The sequence below is a fragment of the Lithobates pipiens genome, unplaced genomic scaffold (genome assembly GCF_037356315.1).
Source record: "Lithobates pipiens isolate NorthernLeopardFrog02 unplaced genomic scaffold, aLitPip1_a1.2 Scaffold_13, whole genome shotgun sequence".
NCBI classification, from domain to species: domain Eukaryota; kingdom Metazoa; phylum Chordata; class Amphibia; order Anura; family Ranidae; genus Lithobates; species Lithobates pipiens.
This window is the reverse complement of record NW_027507718.1, coordinates 131,844,212-131,860,768: the sequence shown is the minus strand read 5'-3', so window position 1 is coordinate 131,860,768 and position 16,557 is coordinate 131,844,212. Positions and strand designations below refer to the sequence as shown.

Here is a 16,557-nt window from a genome sequence, read left to right as displayed (position 1 = left end):
TAGAGTTCAAGCATGGTCGGACAGATAGCAGAACGACAACAGGAAATCAAGCACAAAAACAAGTAAAAGGTAGCAGACCATTGTAGACCATAAGACAAGGTCCTAGTGCAGCAGAGGTGTTTGAATAGCCCACTTGGTGCCAATCTAGTGGCTGGCGTTCATGTAGGCATTTGCACATGCACATTTGCATAAGTGCGGCTCTGGCTAACAGGAATTTGCTGTTCATGCATAAATATGTGCCTGTGCACATTTGGTCTTTCCTGACAATAGGTCTGGCTATTAGGAATTCTCCGTCTGCGCATAATTATGCTCCTGGGTATATTTTGTCTTTGCTGACACAGACTTTCCACCTGGTAACCATATTCAGAGCCATCCTATTGAACCCTCCACTAGACCTTGATTAGTAAAGGATTTCATAGACATGGGAATTACCCTAAGACCACCAGATAATGATGACCACATTGATAACCACATTCTGAATGTTGCACACAAATCCTTACCTCCATTTGACATCTCTATTCAAGAGCCAGCCCACAAGCCTTTATTAAGGGGGTATAAAACACCCCAGTAGCTTAATAACAATTTTCCACCTACAACCTTACAACAAATGTTGGCAAAACTGTGGTGGAACAGGTTCCTTCCTCATATAACCCCTGTTTTCAAGTTAGATTTATATCCTTACCTCCAAGATTGCATGTCAAGCCCCACCCATAGACCCAAGCTTATATTTACTACACAACTTCACCCAGTATAAGAAGCATCAGTACTGTTAGCACCATTCTCCACCCAAGCATCTTTCATTCTTTCCTGTGAAAAAAATACTTTAATAAACCATTTTCAGCAAAAAGGAGACAATTTTCTTTTAAAAAAAAAACAAACAATAAATAACTACTAGTTTGTTCTCATTTTAGCTTTAATGTTCCAATTACTGACTCATTGAAAAAGTGTTTTTACACAGCAAAACTTGAAGTCTGTTTTACAGAAAAAATATGTTGATAATTGTAACAATCGATGATTTTGATTGTTTCTAAGACAAAAAAGATGAGACAGCTGGTTTCACAGCAAATGCAGAATAGAACAGAAATTGTAAAATCTATGTTTGAGTATGTTGTGCCATTGGAAATCATACTGTGGGCTTTTAACTGCTTAAGCCCCGGGAAGGATTTACCCCCTTTTTGACCAGAGCACTTTTTACAAATTGGCACTGCGCTGTTTTAACTGGTAATTGCGCGGTCATGCAATGCTGTACCAAAACAAAATTTGTGTCCTTTTTTTCTCACAAATAGAGCTTTCTTTTGGTAGTATTTGATCTCCCTCCCGTTTTTATGTTTTGTACTATAAACAAAAAAAAGATCGAAAATTTTTTAAAAAATATGATATTTTCTAATTTTGTTAAAAAAAAATCCAATAAACTACATTTTAGTCATACATTTAGGCCAAAATGCATTCAGCCACATGTCTCGGGTAAAAAAAAAATCCAATAAGCGTATATTTATTTGTTTGCGCAAAAGTTATATCGTCTACAACTAGGGTACATTTTCTGGAATTTACGCAACTTTTAATTTATGACTGTCTATCTAATTTCTTGAGGTACTATAATGGCAGGGCAGTACAACATCCCCCCCCCCCAAATGACCCCATTGTGGAGAGTAGACACCCCAAGGAAATTGCTGACAGGCATGTTGAGCACATTAAATATTTTATTTTTTTCTCACAAGCGATTGAAAAATGACAAAAAATAAATAAATAAATAATAATTCAACAAAGTTGTCAATTAAATTATATATTGCTCAAACATGCCATGAACTTATGTGAAATTACACCCTAAAATACATTCTGCTGCTTTTCCTGAGTACAGGGATATCACATGTGTGAGACTTTTTGGGAGCCTAGCCGTGTACAGGACCCTGAAAACCAAGCATCGCCTTTAGGTTTTCTAAGAGCGTAAAGCGGTGATTTCACTCCTGACTACCTATCACAGTTTCGGAGGCCATGATATGCTAAGATAGCACAAAACCAACATATCGGCAACAGAAAATCAAGCACAAGAACAAGTAGCAGGTAGCAGAAAATTGTAGACCATAAGACAAGGTTCTAGTACAGCAGAGGTGTTTGAATAGCCCACTTGGTGCCAATCTAGTGGCTGGCGTGTATGCAGTCATGCAAACGCATTTGCACATATGCATTTGCATGAGTCCGGCTCTGGCTAACAGGAATTTTCTATTAGTGCTTAACTATGTGCCTATGCACATTTGGTCTTTCCTGACAATAGGTCTGGCTATTAGGAATTCTCCGTCTGCGCATAATTATGCTCCTGGGTATATTTTGTCTTTGCTGACACAGACTTTCCACCTGGTAACCATATTCAGAGCCATCCTTCTGAACCCTCCACTAGACCTTGATTTTTAAAGGATTTCATAGACATGGGAACACCTCACAAAATCAGAATTTAAATTACTCACCCTAGAAAGAGAAATTCTTTCTGGGCCTACCTCTAAAATAGAGATTATTAAACAACAGAAGGAAATGTCAATTTTCCTAACATCTATGCCCCATAAACAGAACTCTAAATCAGATGACTATCTTTATTTCAAAGCACTTAGAGAAAAAATACCCTTAGCCCTTGTACACACGGCCAGACATTCCGACAACAAAATCCATCGGATTTTGCCAGACGGATTTTGTCCGAAACTGGTGTTGCATACACACGGTCGGACAAAGTTGTCAGAAAATCCGATCGTTTGTAACATGATGATGTTATTTAGTTATGACGGGACTACATTCAGGCTAGTAGCCAATAGCTTTGGTCTAGGAATTTGATCTGAGCATGCGATTGCGTGGCACTTTGTCCGATCATAATTCTCTACAAACGATCGGATCATGTTGTCGGAAAATGTTTATATCCAACTCTCAAACTTTGTTGGTCGGACATTCCGACGGAAAAAGTCTGATGAAGCCCACACACGGTCGGATTATCTGACAACACGGTCTGATTGGACATTTTCCATCAGAATGTCCGACCGTGTGTACAAGGGCTAAGACTACCAGATAATGATGACCACATTGATAACCACATTCTGAATGTTGCACACAAATTCAACAAACAAACTCCATTTGACATCTCTATTCAAGAGCCAGCCCACAAGCCTTTATTAAGGTGGTATAAAACACCCCAGAAGCTTAATAACAATTTTCCATCTACAACCTTACAACAAATGTTGGCAAAACTGTGGTGGAACAGGTTTCTTCCTCATATAGCCCTTGTTTTCAAGTTAGATTTATATCCTTACCTCCAAGATTGCATGTCAAGCCCCACCCATAGACCCAAGCTTATATTTACTACACAACTTCACCCAGTATAAGAAGCATCAGTACTGTTAGCACCATTCTCCACCCAAGCATCTTTCATTCTTTCCTATGAAAAAAAAATACTTTAATAAACCATTTTCAGCAAAAAGGAGACAATTTTCTTTTTAAAAAAACAAACAATAAATGACTACTAGTTTGTTCTCATTTTAGCTTTATTGTTGTGTTCCAATTACTGACTAAAAAAGTGTTTTTACACAGCAAAAATTGAAGTCTGTTTTACAGAAAAAATATGTTGATAATTGTAGCAATCGATGATGAAACAATTTTGATTGTTTCTAAGACAAAAAAAATGAGACAGCTGGTTTCACAGCAAATGCAGAATAGAACAGAAATTGTAAAATCTATGTTTGAGTATTTTGTGCCATTGGAAATCATACTGTGGGCTTTTAACAGCTTCAGCCCCAGAAGGATTTGCCCCCTTCCTGACCAGAGCACTTTTTACAGTTTGGCACTGTGCAGCTTTAACTGGTAATTGCGCGGTCATGCAATGCTACACCACAACAAAATGTGTGTCCTTTTTTTTCCATAAATAAAGCTTTCTTTTGGTGGTATTTTATTCCCTCTGCAGTTTTTATTTTTTGCGATATAAACGAAAAAAGTCTGACAATTTTGAAAAAAAATTATATTTTCTACTTTTTGTTATAAAAAAATACAATAAACTAAATTTTAGTTATACAAAATGTATTCAGCCACATGACTCAGGTAAAAAAAAAAAATCAAATACAAGTGATTGAAAAATGACAAAAAGTTGTCATTAAATGATATATTGCTCAAGCATATCATGGGCATATGTGAAATTACACCCCACAATAAATCCTGCTGCTTCTCTTGAGTACAGGGATACTTCATGTGTGGGACCTTTTGGGAGCCTATCCGCGTACAGGACCCCATAAACCAAGCACCGCCTTCAGGCTTTCTAAGGGCGTAAAACCGTGGTTTCACTCTTCACTACCCATCACTGTTTCGGAGGCCATGATATGCCAGGATAGCACAACCACCCCCCCCCCCATGACCCCATTTTGGAAAGTAGACACCCAAGCAGTTTGCTGAGAGGCATGTTGAGTATTTTATAGATCTCACTTTTAGTCCCAAAGTTTTGAAAATTAAAAAAAAAAAATGCAATTTTTTCATTCATTTTCAAAAACAAATGAGAGCTGCAAAATACTCAATGCCTCTTAGAAAATACCTTGGGGTGTCTATTTAAAAAAATGGGGTAATTTGAACTTTCAAAATCAAAAGTGCTAATTTTAAAGGCTAGGATGCAAGTTATTGTCCTAAAAAGGGTTTGGGGACATGTATCAATGCAAAAAAAAAGTTTTAAAACTGACATTTTTTCGGGAGCATTGATTTTAATGACACTTAAAGTGGGAAAAAAAGTGAAATATTCCTTTAAATATCGTGCCTGGGGGGTGTCTATAGTATGCCTGTGAAGTGGCAAGTGTTTGCCGTGTTTAAAACAGTCCCTGCACAAAATGACATTTCGAATGGAAAAAGGTCATTTAAAAACTGCTTGCGGTTTTAATGTAATGTCTGGTCCTGGCAATATGGATGAAAATCATTGAGAAAAATGGCATGGGTACCCCCCTACCCCTGGGTTTTGTACAAAAAAATTAAAGTACCAAAATTAAAAAAAGGAAAGGCATGGGGCCCCCAGGCCCTATATACTCAGAACAGCAGTATACAAACAAGACAGTGACTGTGTAGGTTTGTTGTTAAGTAGAATCTGTTTGTATTTGTGAACTGCTAAATTTTTAAAGTGTAGCTCCAGTCAAAAAATCTATTTTTAAGCTTTTTGGAAAACATAGGGAAGGGTTATCACCCCTATAACATTTTTTTTCTGACCGTGCACCTCTTCAGAAGATTTCACCTTACTTTCTGTCCCAATGACCAATGTTTTTTGAAAATTTGGGGTTTTTAGTAAAACAAGGATTGGGATAAAGCTTTAGTGGAGAGGAGAAACGTTTTTTTCCCATATCAACTCTTACAGTAGAGAATTTCCCTTCCTTCCTGTTGTCTCCTTCCGTTTGCAAGTAGGAGTTGTTTGTAAGTTGGATGTTTGAAAGTAGGGACCTGCCCTATATGCTCTGCAGAAATTTGGGCCTAAGGTGTTGGTGTTGCCACAACACTGTAAGCCCTCAAAGTGACTCTTGATGGGTGCTGGAATGCCCTGCTGTGAACTATTATATCAAGAATTGTAATTACATGCCATTGTTGAACAGTGGTAGAAAAATTGGGCCTTCGGTGGTAGTGGTGGTGCTGGTGCCATAACACTGTAAGTCCTCACAGTTACTCTTGGTGAGCGCTGGAACGGGCCCTGCTGTGACATATTATATCAAGAATTGTAATTACATGCACCTGTTGAACAGGGGCAGAAAAATTGGGCACTAGGCACTGGTGCTGGTGCAACGACACTGCAACCTCCACAGATACTCTAGTTGGAGCGTAGGAATTAGCCCTGCTGCAAAGTATTGCATCAAAAATTGTAATTACACGCCCCTGTTAAACAGGGGCTGAAAAATTGTGCCTTAGGCACTGGTGCTGGTGCCACAACACTGCAAACCCTCACAGATACTCTAGTTGGAGCGCAGGAATGAGCCCTGCTGGAAAGTATTGCATCAAAAATTGTAATTACACGCCCCTGTTAAACAGGGGCTGAAAAATTTGGCCTTAGCGCAAAGAACTAAAAATGTTCTTCCAAGCTGTCAGCAGGATCATTGAGGAGGAAGTGGATAGTCAGTCAGCATAACAGGATAGTCAATCAGCATCAGCATAGGCAGTCTTGAAGGGATCTGACATTTAAAAAAAAATTATTCGGTTACATCAGCTTCAGGTGCTTGGTAGCTGGTGGTGATCCAAGACTTCATTTTTATGAAGGTCAGTCGATCAACCGAGTCAGTGGACAAGCGCACCCTGTGATCGGTTACAAAGCCTCAAGCAGCACTGAATGTGCGTTCCGAAAGAACGCTGGATGCAGGACAGGCCAGTAGCTCAATTGCATACTGTGCAAGCTCTGGTCAGTGATCCATCCTCAAGACCCAGTAACCCAGAGGATTTTTGGTGGGAAAGGTGTCAAAGTCTGATCCTGCCCCATGTAAATCAGACACTGGCGATGGTTGCTGGAACCGATCATACCTTGGGGCTGCGGACTAAAAAATTGTCTGAATGCATTGGTCAGACGGACACCTTCTCCACCGCTCCTTCTGTGACTGACTGAAGCCTCAGCAACACGTTGTCCAGGACCATTAATTTGTAACTTCCCAGTCTCTGGGAACGCGTTGCACAGACCTTTCTGCCAGGCCCCCCAAAGATGTCTCATCCTCTGCTCCCTCTACGAGGGCAAGATAAGGTCTGCAACCTTACCCTTGTAATGTGGATCAAGGAGAGTTGCCAGCCAGTAATGATCGCTCTCCTTGATCTGGTGAATATGAGGATCCTTCTGCAGGCTTTGCAGGATCAGGGAGGCCGTGCAGCATAGGTTAGCTGAGGCATTCGGTCTGGAGTCCTCTGGGCCACTAAGGACGACATGATCCGCAGCTACCTCCTCCCAGCCACATACAAGTCCACGGGTTTCTTGGCACTGTAAATGATCCCTAAAAGACTGCTGCTGAGTGCCAGGCTCCACCTCCATGCTGACACAATTCTCCTCCTCCTCCTCCTCCTCCTCCTCTTCCTGTGTGATCGGCAGGCCAGCAGGAACACTGTCTGGATAAAGGGGGCCTTGGGCCCAGGAAATTTGTGGTATGCAAATATACAAATAAACACCAAATTTAGAGTGTTTTTATTGTGTTCTCCTAATTAAAATAGTTAATTAAAATGTAGTGCTACCCCTGCAGGAGCCAGTTGGTATGATGGGTTCTCTGTTCTGCCACAACTCTTAAAGGGGTTGTAAAAGTAAAAGTTTTTTCACCTTAATGCATTCTATGCATTAAGGTGAAAAAAATCCGACAGTGCTGGCCCCCCAGCCCCCCCGTTTTACTTACCTGACCCCTCGAAATTCCCACACTCGCCCCTGACGTCCTCTTCACCGCTCACCCTGGCTGTTGATTGGCTATAGTGGATGGATTGAAAGCAGCACAGCCATTGGCTTGTGCTGATGCTGGTAATCACATCCAATGACTCGGCTCACTGGGGGGCGGGGCCGAGTGATAAAGTGAGCGGCTACGGCCGCCAGCTGTATCATGGGAGCGCAAGCACTCCACATCATGCGAGGGAGCTTGCGTGAAGTTGTGGAGTCCTTGCGGGAGGGAGCCGAGACAGCTGCCGAGGGACCCCATAAGACCAGGTTCAAGAAAGCCCGGAAACAATTTACTGAAGACAAGCAGATTAATGACATGGATTACTGGAACCATGTTCTGTGGTTTGATGGGACCAAGATAAACTTATTTGGTTCAGACGGTGCCAAGCGTGTGTTGTAGCAACCAGGTGGGGAGTACAAATACAACTGTGTCTTGCCTACAGTCATACATGGTGGTGGGAGTGTCATGGTCTGGGGCTGCATGAGTGCTGCCGGCACTGGGGAGATACAGTTCATTGAGGGAACCATGAATGGCAATATGCACTATGACATACTGAAGCCAAGCATTAACCCCTCCCTTCGGAGACTGGGCCGCAGGGCAGTGCTCCAACATGATCATGACCCCAAACACACAAGACGACCACTGCCTTGCTAAAGAAGCTGAGAGTAAGAGAGTAAAGGTGATGGACTGGCAAAGCATGCCCCAAGACCTAAACCCTATTGAGCATTTGTGGGGCATCCTCAAATGGAAGGTGCAGGAGTGCAAGGTCTCTAACATCCACCAGCTCCATGATGTCGCCATGGAGGAGTGGAAGAGGACTCCAGTGGCAACCTGTGAAGCTCTGGTGAACGCCATGCCCAAGAGGGTTAAGACAGTGCTGGAACTTTGGGCCCAATTTGGACATTTTCGTTTAGGGGTGTACTCCCTTTTGTTGCCAGCAGTTTAGCCATTAATGGCTATGTGTTGAGTTATTTTGAGGGGGCAGCAAATTTACACTGTTATAAAAGCTGTACATTCACCACTTTAAATTGTAGCAAAGTGTAATTTCTTCAGTGTTGTCACATGAAAAGATATAATAAAATATTTACAAAAACTTTTGTGAGATACTGTATGTAGCACTATTACCCGGAGGGGTCACTGGAAATGAATTTGGTCCCCCTTACCAGTTAGGAGGCTGCCCCCTGGTTTTCATTCCCAGAAATACACTGACAAATGCAGGACTAGTATAGGGTTTTTCTTTTTTTTTTCCTTTTTACTACATATCTATAGAAAAAAGAAGAGTTAAGACTAAAGGCAAAACTTTTTTTTTACGTTTTTTTTAAATCAATCAATTGGACACAGATGGTGAAAAAAATTTGACAGGGGTTATAACCCTCCCTTGCCTATAGTTCTACTTTAAAGTGGTGTTCTGGGAAAAAAAAATTAAAAGCCAGCAGCTACACATACTGCAACTGCTGGCTTTTAATAAATGGACACTTACCTGTCCTGCAGTCCCTCAATGTCGGCACTGCAGCTGATGTTTTCATCAGTTGTCCGGTGCTGCCACAGCCATTGCGGGTAAGGGAACCTGATATTGAAGTTGGAAGAAGACCCCCGGGCAGCGGCGAAGAAGAAAGCCGGGCTCCTCCGCTAGTAAAAGAGCTAGCAGAAGATAGCGGAGGAGTCTGGCGAGAAGACCCCCCAAGACGGAAGAAGACCCCCGGAGCTGTGCAATAAATTATTTTAAACCCTTGTGTGGTGGTTTTTTTTTACATTTTTTTCACCAGGTGAATGGGTAGTGGTACATTGTACCCCTTACTCATTCACATAGGGTGGGGGGCCGGTATCTGGGGGCCCCCTTATTAAAGGGGGCTCCCCCGGATTCCGATAAGCCCCCCGCCCGCAGACCCCGACAACCAACGGCCAGGGTTGTCGGGAAGAGGGCCTTGTCCTTATGAACATGGGGACAAGGTGCTTTGGGGTGGGGGGCAGCAGGGCCCCCCCTTTCCCAAGGCACCCCCCCATGTTGAGGGCATGCGGCCTGGTACGGCTCGGGGGGGGGCTCTTGCTTGTCCCCACCCCCTTTCCTGACTGGCCGGGCTGCATGCTCGGTTAAGGGTCTTAAATGGACTTTGGGGGGACCCCCGCGCTGTTTTTTTGGCGTAGGGCTTCCCCTTTAATCCATACCAGGTGATGGGGCCAGCGACGTGTCAATCTCGCCGCCGTCGGCTGCGACATTGACTTCCTTCGCTAGTCCCGGCTACCTGGAGCCGCGTTCAAAATGAACGGACTTTCCTTCGTGTGTGGGCAAGTCCGTTCATTTCAAAAGTACAGTGGACTCCTGCCATATCCGCCGGTAAAGTTCGGTTGTGTGTGGGCAGGTCCGCTCGTTCAGAAAGTCCGGCGGACCTCCGCTTCAAAGTCCGGCGGTTTGTCCGCCGGGCTAAGTCCGCCGGACAGTCTGATCGTGTGTACGCGGCATTAGGCTGTAATTACTACAAAACCCTCTTCCTTTCCATTACAGGAAATAGCTGTAAAATCTGATGACAATGTTTGCTATTCCAGTCCAGTGCAGAGGAATTTATAAGGATGCTGGAATTATGGCAAAATTACCAAGAATTTTCTGTGTTTGCAGAAATTTTACTTAGCCTAAAAGAATAAAAAAAAATACATCCAACGCATTTAAGGACTGGTAAGATACAATATATGACATTTTTTTCTTGAGTTTAGATATGCTTTAAAGCTAAACTCCAGGTAGATATGAAATATGTCCGTCAAGAGGCATTAAATACTCATAAGCTTGACACAAATCTGCAAATGACATGTAGGATTGTAGAAATAATAATATAAATATTAAGTAACATACGGGTTGTATAATTTCCTCTTTTTATTTCTAGGGCCTCGTCAGGATGCTCAAGCTGCTACACAGTATATCAGGGATTACTACAAAGATATCTTTAATAAAACCAAACCACAGGATCTTTCAGAAAAGGATAAGAAAGATGCAGAGCGTACACTTTATATCCACGAAACCTGTGCTACAGAAACTAAAAACATCCAAAGAGTGTTTGAAACTACAAAAGAAGATGTACTCCGAAAGTATCTTAAAGAGTTTGGAATTGTATGACTGCCATTGCCAAAAACCCTAATTTGCTTCTTTATTTATCTGCCACTTGCACAAACATAGAGGAATTGTATCTTTAGACATTGGTGCACCTCCTTTCAAGTATTTACCTATTTGAACAGTTATCATGCACAGAAATTGACAGAAGACTTGGGCTTGGCTGACCATTGGGTCAAATCTCATGATCAATATGGCTTCCTTGCGTGATGGATGTTTTATGAAAGATAAACGAGCCATGTCACAGCTGTGTGTGGATCCAAAAGACAGAGCTTTCTGAGCAAGCTTCCATCTCTGTATTCCTGTAACTTCATAACAATTGTGTATCCTATTATATAAAAATCTATGTGAAAAGATACAGACTAAAGACCAGTACAATCAGCCAGTACAGTAGAAACCGTCCGAAATTCCACCTGTGTGTATAGGCCCTTGCCCAACAGAAGCCAATCTTCCGTTGGGCAAAAAAAAAATCTGAGCTCCTCAGGTTTTTTTGGTTCAGCCCACTGGGTTGAATGAAAAAAAAAAAGCATTGTGTACCAGGCAAAAGGCTTTCACAACTAACTGTGATTGTTGGAACTTGGGCATGTAACAGTAATAAGTAAGCAAGATGCATCTACGAATTTGCATGCTTTCAGGTGGTTGCTTTTTTTTAGCTTGTTTCATAGAGTACAATCATAGTCCAAGGAAATCCAAGAGAAATCCCGAGAGCATGAATAGACAGATAGTATGGCTGGCCACAGATGGGTTTTTGTTTTTTTTATTTTTGTTCAGCTAGAAGACTGTAACTGCATGTTTTGAAGTCTATTTAAGCACACCTGATTGAGGCTATGGGGGTTATTTACGAAAGGCAAATCCACTTTGCACTACAAGTGCACTTTCAAGTGCAGTCGTTGTATTTCTGAGGGGGACATGCAAGGAAAATAAAAAACAGCATTTTAGCTTGCACATGATTGGATGATAAAATCAGCAGAGATTCCCCTCATTTCAAATCTTCCCCTCAGATCTACAGCAACTGCACTTCCAAGTGCACTTGCAGTGCAACGTGGATTTGCCTTTCGTAAATAACCCCCTATGTGTGCAGTTGTTGTACTGAGCAAAAAGTAGAGGCTGCAGGCTAATTAATTGTTAGACCTCTTTTACCCGGAAGCAGTTTTCAGGCGTTTTAGTGCTAGAAATAGCTCCTGTAAAGTGTCTGAAAACTGCCTCCCATTGCAGTACGTTCGGAAAGCTCCTGCGAGAAGCTACTTTGGGACGGTTTGGGAGCACTGTATGCAGCCCTCCCAAAACGCCCTTGCCCATTGCAATGAATGTGCAGCGCTTCCAAAGAGCCTGAAAAGTGCTTCAGAAGCAACACAAAACGGGAGTTTTTAACCCTTTTTTGGGGGGTTAAAAGCACCCCACTAGCGGAAGAAAAGCAGTGCAAAAGCGCTTAATGGTGTGAAAGCAGCCTAAAGCCTCATACAAACGGTCGGATTTTCCGACACCAGCCTGTTTCCCATTGGAAAATCCGATCGTATGTATGCGGCTTATCAGTTTCATATGTTGTAACACATTTTGACAAATATATCCAAAATATAGATGTCAAAAGCAAATACCTTCCCTTATCTTTATAGACCAATGCACTTGCAGCAAGATCCCTCTTTTCTTTTCAGAGTAGTTTAATGTTAAATCAAACAAGCTTCAAAATATTCTTATGCCATGTATACACGATCGGGCTTTCCGGTGGAAATGGTCCGATTGGATTAGGTTGTCGGAAAATCCGATCATGTGTGGGCTCTATTGGACTTTTTCCGACGGAAAGTTTCGGACAAAATCCACTGGAAAAAATCAGATGGATTTTGTGGTCGGAATGTATGTACAGGGCATTTTTTTTTAAAGTTCTTATGAAGTAGTTTAAAAGAACCTGGGAGCTACTATTAGACCCCTTTCACACTGGGGTGTTTTCAGGTGTTTTTCAGGTGCTTTAGGGTTAAAAAAAGCGCCTGTGAAGCGCTTGAAAGAAGCCTCATCTGCAATCCCAATGTGAAAGCCCAAGTGCTTTAAGAGCCCTTTCACAATGTCAGCCCCCGAAAAACGCTCGTAAAGTGGCGCTAGCATCGCTTTACCAGCGTTTTTTGAGCGCTATTGGGGCGCTTTTAACCCCTGCTAGTGGCCAAATAAAGGGTTAAAAGCGCCCACAAAGCGCTGCTGCCAAAAGCGCTTTTCAGGTGTTTTGCGGGCGCTTCCCATTGATTTCAATGGGAAGGGGGCTTTAGGAGCGGTGTATTCACCGCTCCAAAAGCGCTGCAAAGAAGCTGCTTGCAGGAATTTTTTTGATGCCCTGCCGGCGCAGCGCCTCAGTGTGAAAGCACTCAGGCTTTTACATTGGGATTGCAGTTGCGGCTTCTTTCAGGCACTTTACAGGCACTTTTTTTTTTAAAGCTAAAGCACCTGAAAAATGCCCCAGTGTGAAAGGGATCTCGGTATGAAAGCACTCGGGCTTTTACATTGGGATTGCAGATGAGGCTTCTTTAAAGCGCTTTACAGACGCTTTTTTTAACGCTAAAGCGCCTGAATAACGCCCCAGTGTGAAAGGGGTCTTACTGCCTTTTTTTTAAAAGTACCCGTGTCAACAAGGGTGTCACTGCAGAAAAACAAAAAAATGTCCTTGCGTCAATTGTGTCACTGAACAGAAAATAAAATTCATGTGTCGATGGTGTCACTGGAAGGAAAAAATGCCCTTTGTCCATATTGTCATTTTAAACAAAATTCCTGCTGCGTCATTAGTAGGAAAATAAATGTTGCTGCATGGTTGTTGGTAGGGAAAAAATGTTGCTGTGTCATTGGTGTCAGTCTGAGGAGGACTAATTTGGTATCCTATTCAGTGGGATAAAAGAGGGGAGTTGGTAGGTTGGGGGGCTCTGTGGGTGCATTTAACTAAACAAGCCCATTTCTAGACAGTCTGCCTCCATTAGCCTTGTCTGTTGCTCTAATTCTAAAGCTGGGCATAGATGGATGGAAAACTGGCCAGTACAGTACAGATTAGCCAAGCGACTTCTGTCAAACAGACACACTGGAAAACTTTTGTCTATTAGCAACTGTGGCCAGTCGACTGCAGGCACTGAACAATATATTCAGACAGTAGTGGGAGTGTCAAAATGCAATGTCCCGCTGGGGGGGTATTCCTCCATCCACCTCACTTGTGTGAATGAATGAATGTTTTTTTTGTTAAGCTTGGTGACGGAATGAAGAAAAAACTAACCATCTATGCCCAGCCTAAGCTTAAAGCGGAGGTCCACCCTAAAGTGGACCTTCCGCTCATTGGAATCCCCCCCCCCTCCGGCGCCACAATTGGCACCTTTCAGGGGGGAGGGGGTGCAGGTACCTGTACAGTACAGGTATCTGCACCCACTTCCGGCGTAGATTCTGCAGAAGGTATGCCCCTTTCCGCAGAATCTGCGCCCCTTTCCGAAAGTCCCCCGCTGCCTGCTGGGAAACACACGGATCCCAGAGACAGCGGGGACCATCCTTATTGCGCAGCGCGACTTGCGCATGCGCAGTAGGGAACCGGGAAATGAAGCCGAAAGGCTCCACTTCCTGATTCCCATACCCAAGATGGCGGCGGCAGCACCCGAGAGACGATCGAGAGATCGGCTTCGGGTGCCGACATCGCGGGTGCGCTGGGCGGGTAAGTGTACTTATTTTAAAAGTCAGCAGCTGCAGTATTTGTAGCTGCTGGCTTTTGAAAAAAAAATGGCGGAACTCCCGCTTTAAACAGCTTCCCTGCAGCATTAACCCTATGCTGCCTACCACTGGGAGTGTTTAAAGGGGCTTGGCTCTTTATTGATTGGGTACATAGCCTGCCAGGCTGGATATATCACGCTTTTTTATCTCTGTTTGCGATCACGTTTTGTACACTTCATGAGCGATGCTGTTGTACATTTTTTAAGTATTTTACTCCAATAAACCTTTTATACTGGAGTTATCTGCTCTATGTGGAGGCCTTTTAGTTTTTTCTTCTCATGATACACTTTGCCGGGTGGATGATGTAACATACCATCTCTCTGGGATTCGAATAATTACTATTCCATATGGAATTTCCTGGATGTGGAAGCTGTCACGCCTTACCTGGTCTATAAGAAATCCTGGTTGGAAGACTCATTGTGGGGTATCATTCCATGCTTGACTGACTCACCACCGTCGGTGTGTGGGTCCACACCCTGGGGTAAAGGTACCCATTGCCTTTTTCTTATTACCCAATGCACATCTGTCATTATCATTTGTAGGGTTATGCTTACCATCTGAGCCTTTAGGAGAATTACATCATGCTATTTCCTATATAGAGACCTCACTGACCATAATGTTATTTCTTATATGAACTGTATATGAGTTTCACGATAAGTTAACTATTGAGGAGACTTGTGCTGATTAGACTAGGACTTTAGGTGTGGCCACGTTGATCTAGTTGTTTATATATGGGACTATGATATGCCCATTTTTTTTTGTTGTTGATGTACATATTTAATATATTCACATATATTTTGTATTCACGTACACATTTAGTGAATGTTCTTCCCTAAAAGGTATCTTTTGGGTAGACTTATTCTCTTAGCACTGCATTTTTATTTTCTTTCACTGTTTTCACAATTTTTATCATTATTGATGCTGGCTGCTATTATTTGTTGTTTTCCATTGGTAGTGCAACATTGTTTTATTTCTATCTCTATTGGTCTGGACTGGGGGGACAGCAGTCTTTTTTACTGGCCAGGCTGAACTACTGCACCAGTAGAAGGGAATGGGTTGGTGAAAGGAACAGACCAGGGCTCTTACAGTGTGGTATGGCAGTGTAGGAGTGCAGGAGACGGAACATATGTATTGAGAAAAAAGTGTGTTCTCAGTGGATTCCCTGCTCTCTTCCACCGACAGAAGGCTGATATTGAAGGAAGAACAGAGCAGAATCCCTTTAGCAGCTGTGGAGACTGTAGCACGTGGCCTTGCCTGACATAGAGAGCCGTTTTCTTTGACAAGAGTGACACTGCTCATCACTCCTGTTTATAAGATAGTCGAAAAAAGGAGCAGCTGCAAGCTCCCTGCAGCCCCCCCCCCCCCCATAACAACATTGTGCCCAGGGCACGTGCCCTCTCTGCCCCCCTCATTATCCCGTCACTAATTCTGGGTCATTGACTCAGTTAAGAAAGCATAAGTATGACAACCCTTCAGCTTTCACCTTTAAACATTTGTCAGCTGCTACTTAAAAAAAAAATTAAGAATGCAAAAAATTGTAGTTGATGTTACCTTCTTATATAATCACATTTCAGACTTTAACATCTTTGTGTAGTCAGGCTACTGAAAAAAAAAACATTTCTGATTAATTGCTTTGGGTAACCACACTTTTCTTATTGCCCAATAAGCTTATAACAAGGCTAAAATAGTCAAGATGACACATGCTGTAATTAGCTAATTTGAAAGGCAAAGCAGCCATCAATGAAAATCCCAAGCCATAGTTGTCTTCGTGTTCATTTGTATAGTGAGTGCATGTGAACGGTGTGATAAAATGGAAAATTTCTATCAAATACTTACCATCATTTTCCTTTCCTGATGGACTCCATGGCAGCCTACGTGTGATAAAATGGAAAATTTCTATCAAATACTTACCATCATTTTCCTTTCCTGATGGACTCCATGGCAGCCTACGTGTGGGTTAACCCCATCCCCTCATATCTCATAAGACCCTTCTCCCATAAATCTTTGCTCCGGGCCAGAGGCCATGTTCCATAATTTAGCCTACTCCAGCCACTGGGACGGAACTCCTGCTGCCATGGAGACCATCAGGAAAAGATAAATTACGGTAAGTATTTGATAGAAATTTTCAGTTTTTCTGACAGACTCCATGGCAGCCTATGTGTGGGAAATAACTAGCCATACACACCTGGGTGAGCAAAGTGCTGGACAAAAGAAAAAAGGTTTAATTGGCACTATCAACAGAAAAGATATAGTATCTCACACAAATGAGTACACCCCTCACATTTTTGTAAATATTTTATTCTATCTTTTCATGTGACAACACTGAAGAAATTACACTTTGCTACAATG

The 16,557-nt window shown here is 42.5% G+C and overlaps 1 protein-coding gene across 1 annotated transcript in view; it reads left to right on the top strand.

Moving 5' to 3' along the window:
- GNA15 (G protein subunit alpha 15) overlaps positions 1-14,445 on the top strand; it is a 159,289-nt gene extending 144,844 nt beyond the window's left edge. The window contains exon 7 of the mRNA XM_077475585.1: positions 10,262-14,445. Within this exon, the coding sequence (XP_077331711.1) occupies positions 10,262-10,491 (230 nt within the window). The 3' untranslated portion in view covers positions 10,492-14,445. The remainder of the gene's footprint in view (positions 1-10,261) is intronic.
- Positions 14,446-16,557: the final 2,112 nt, after the last annotated feature.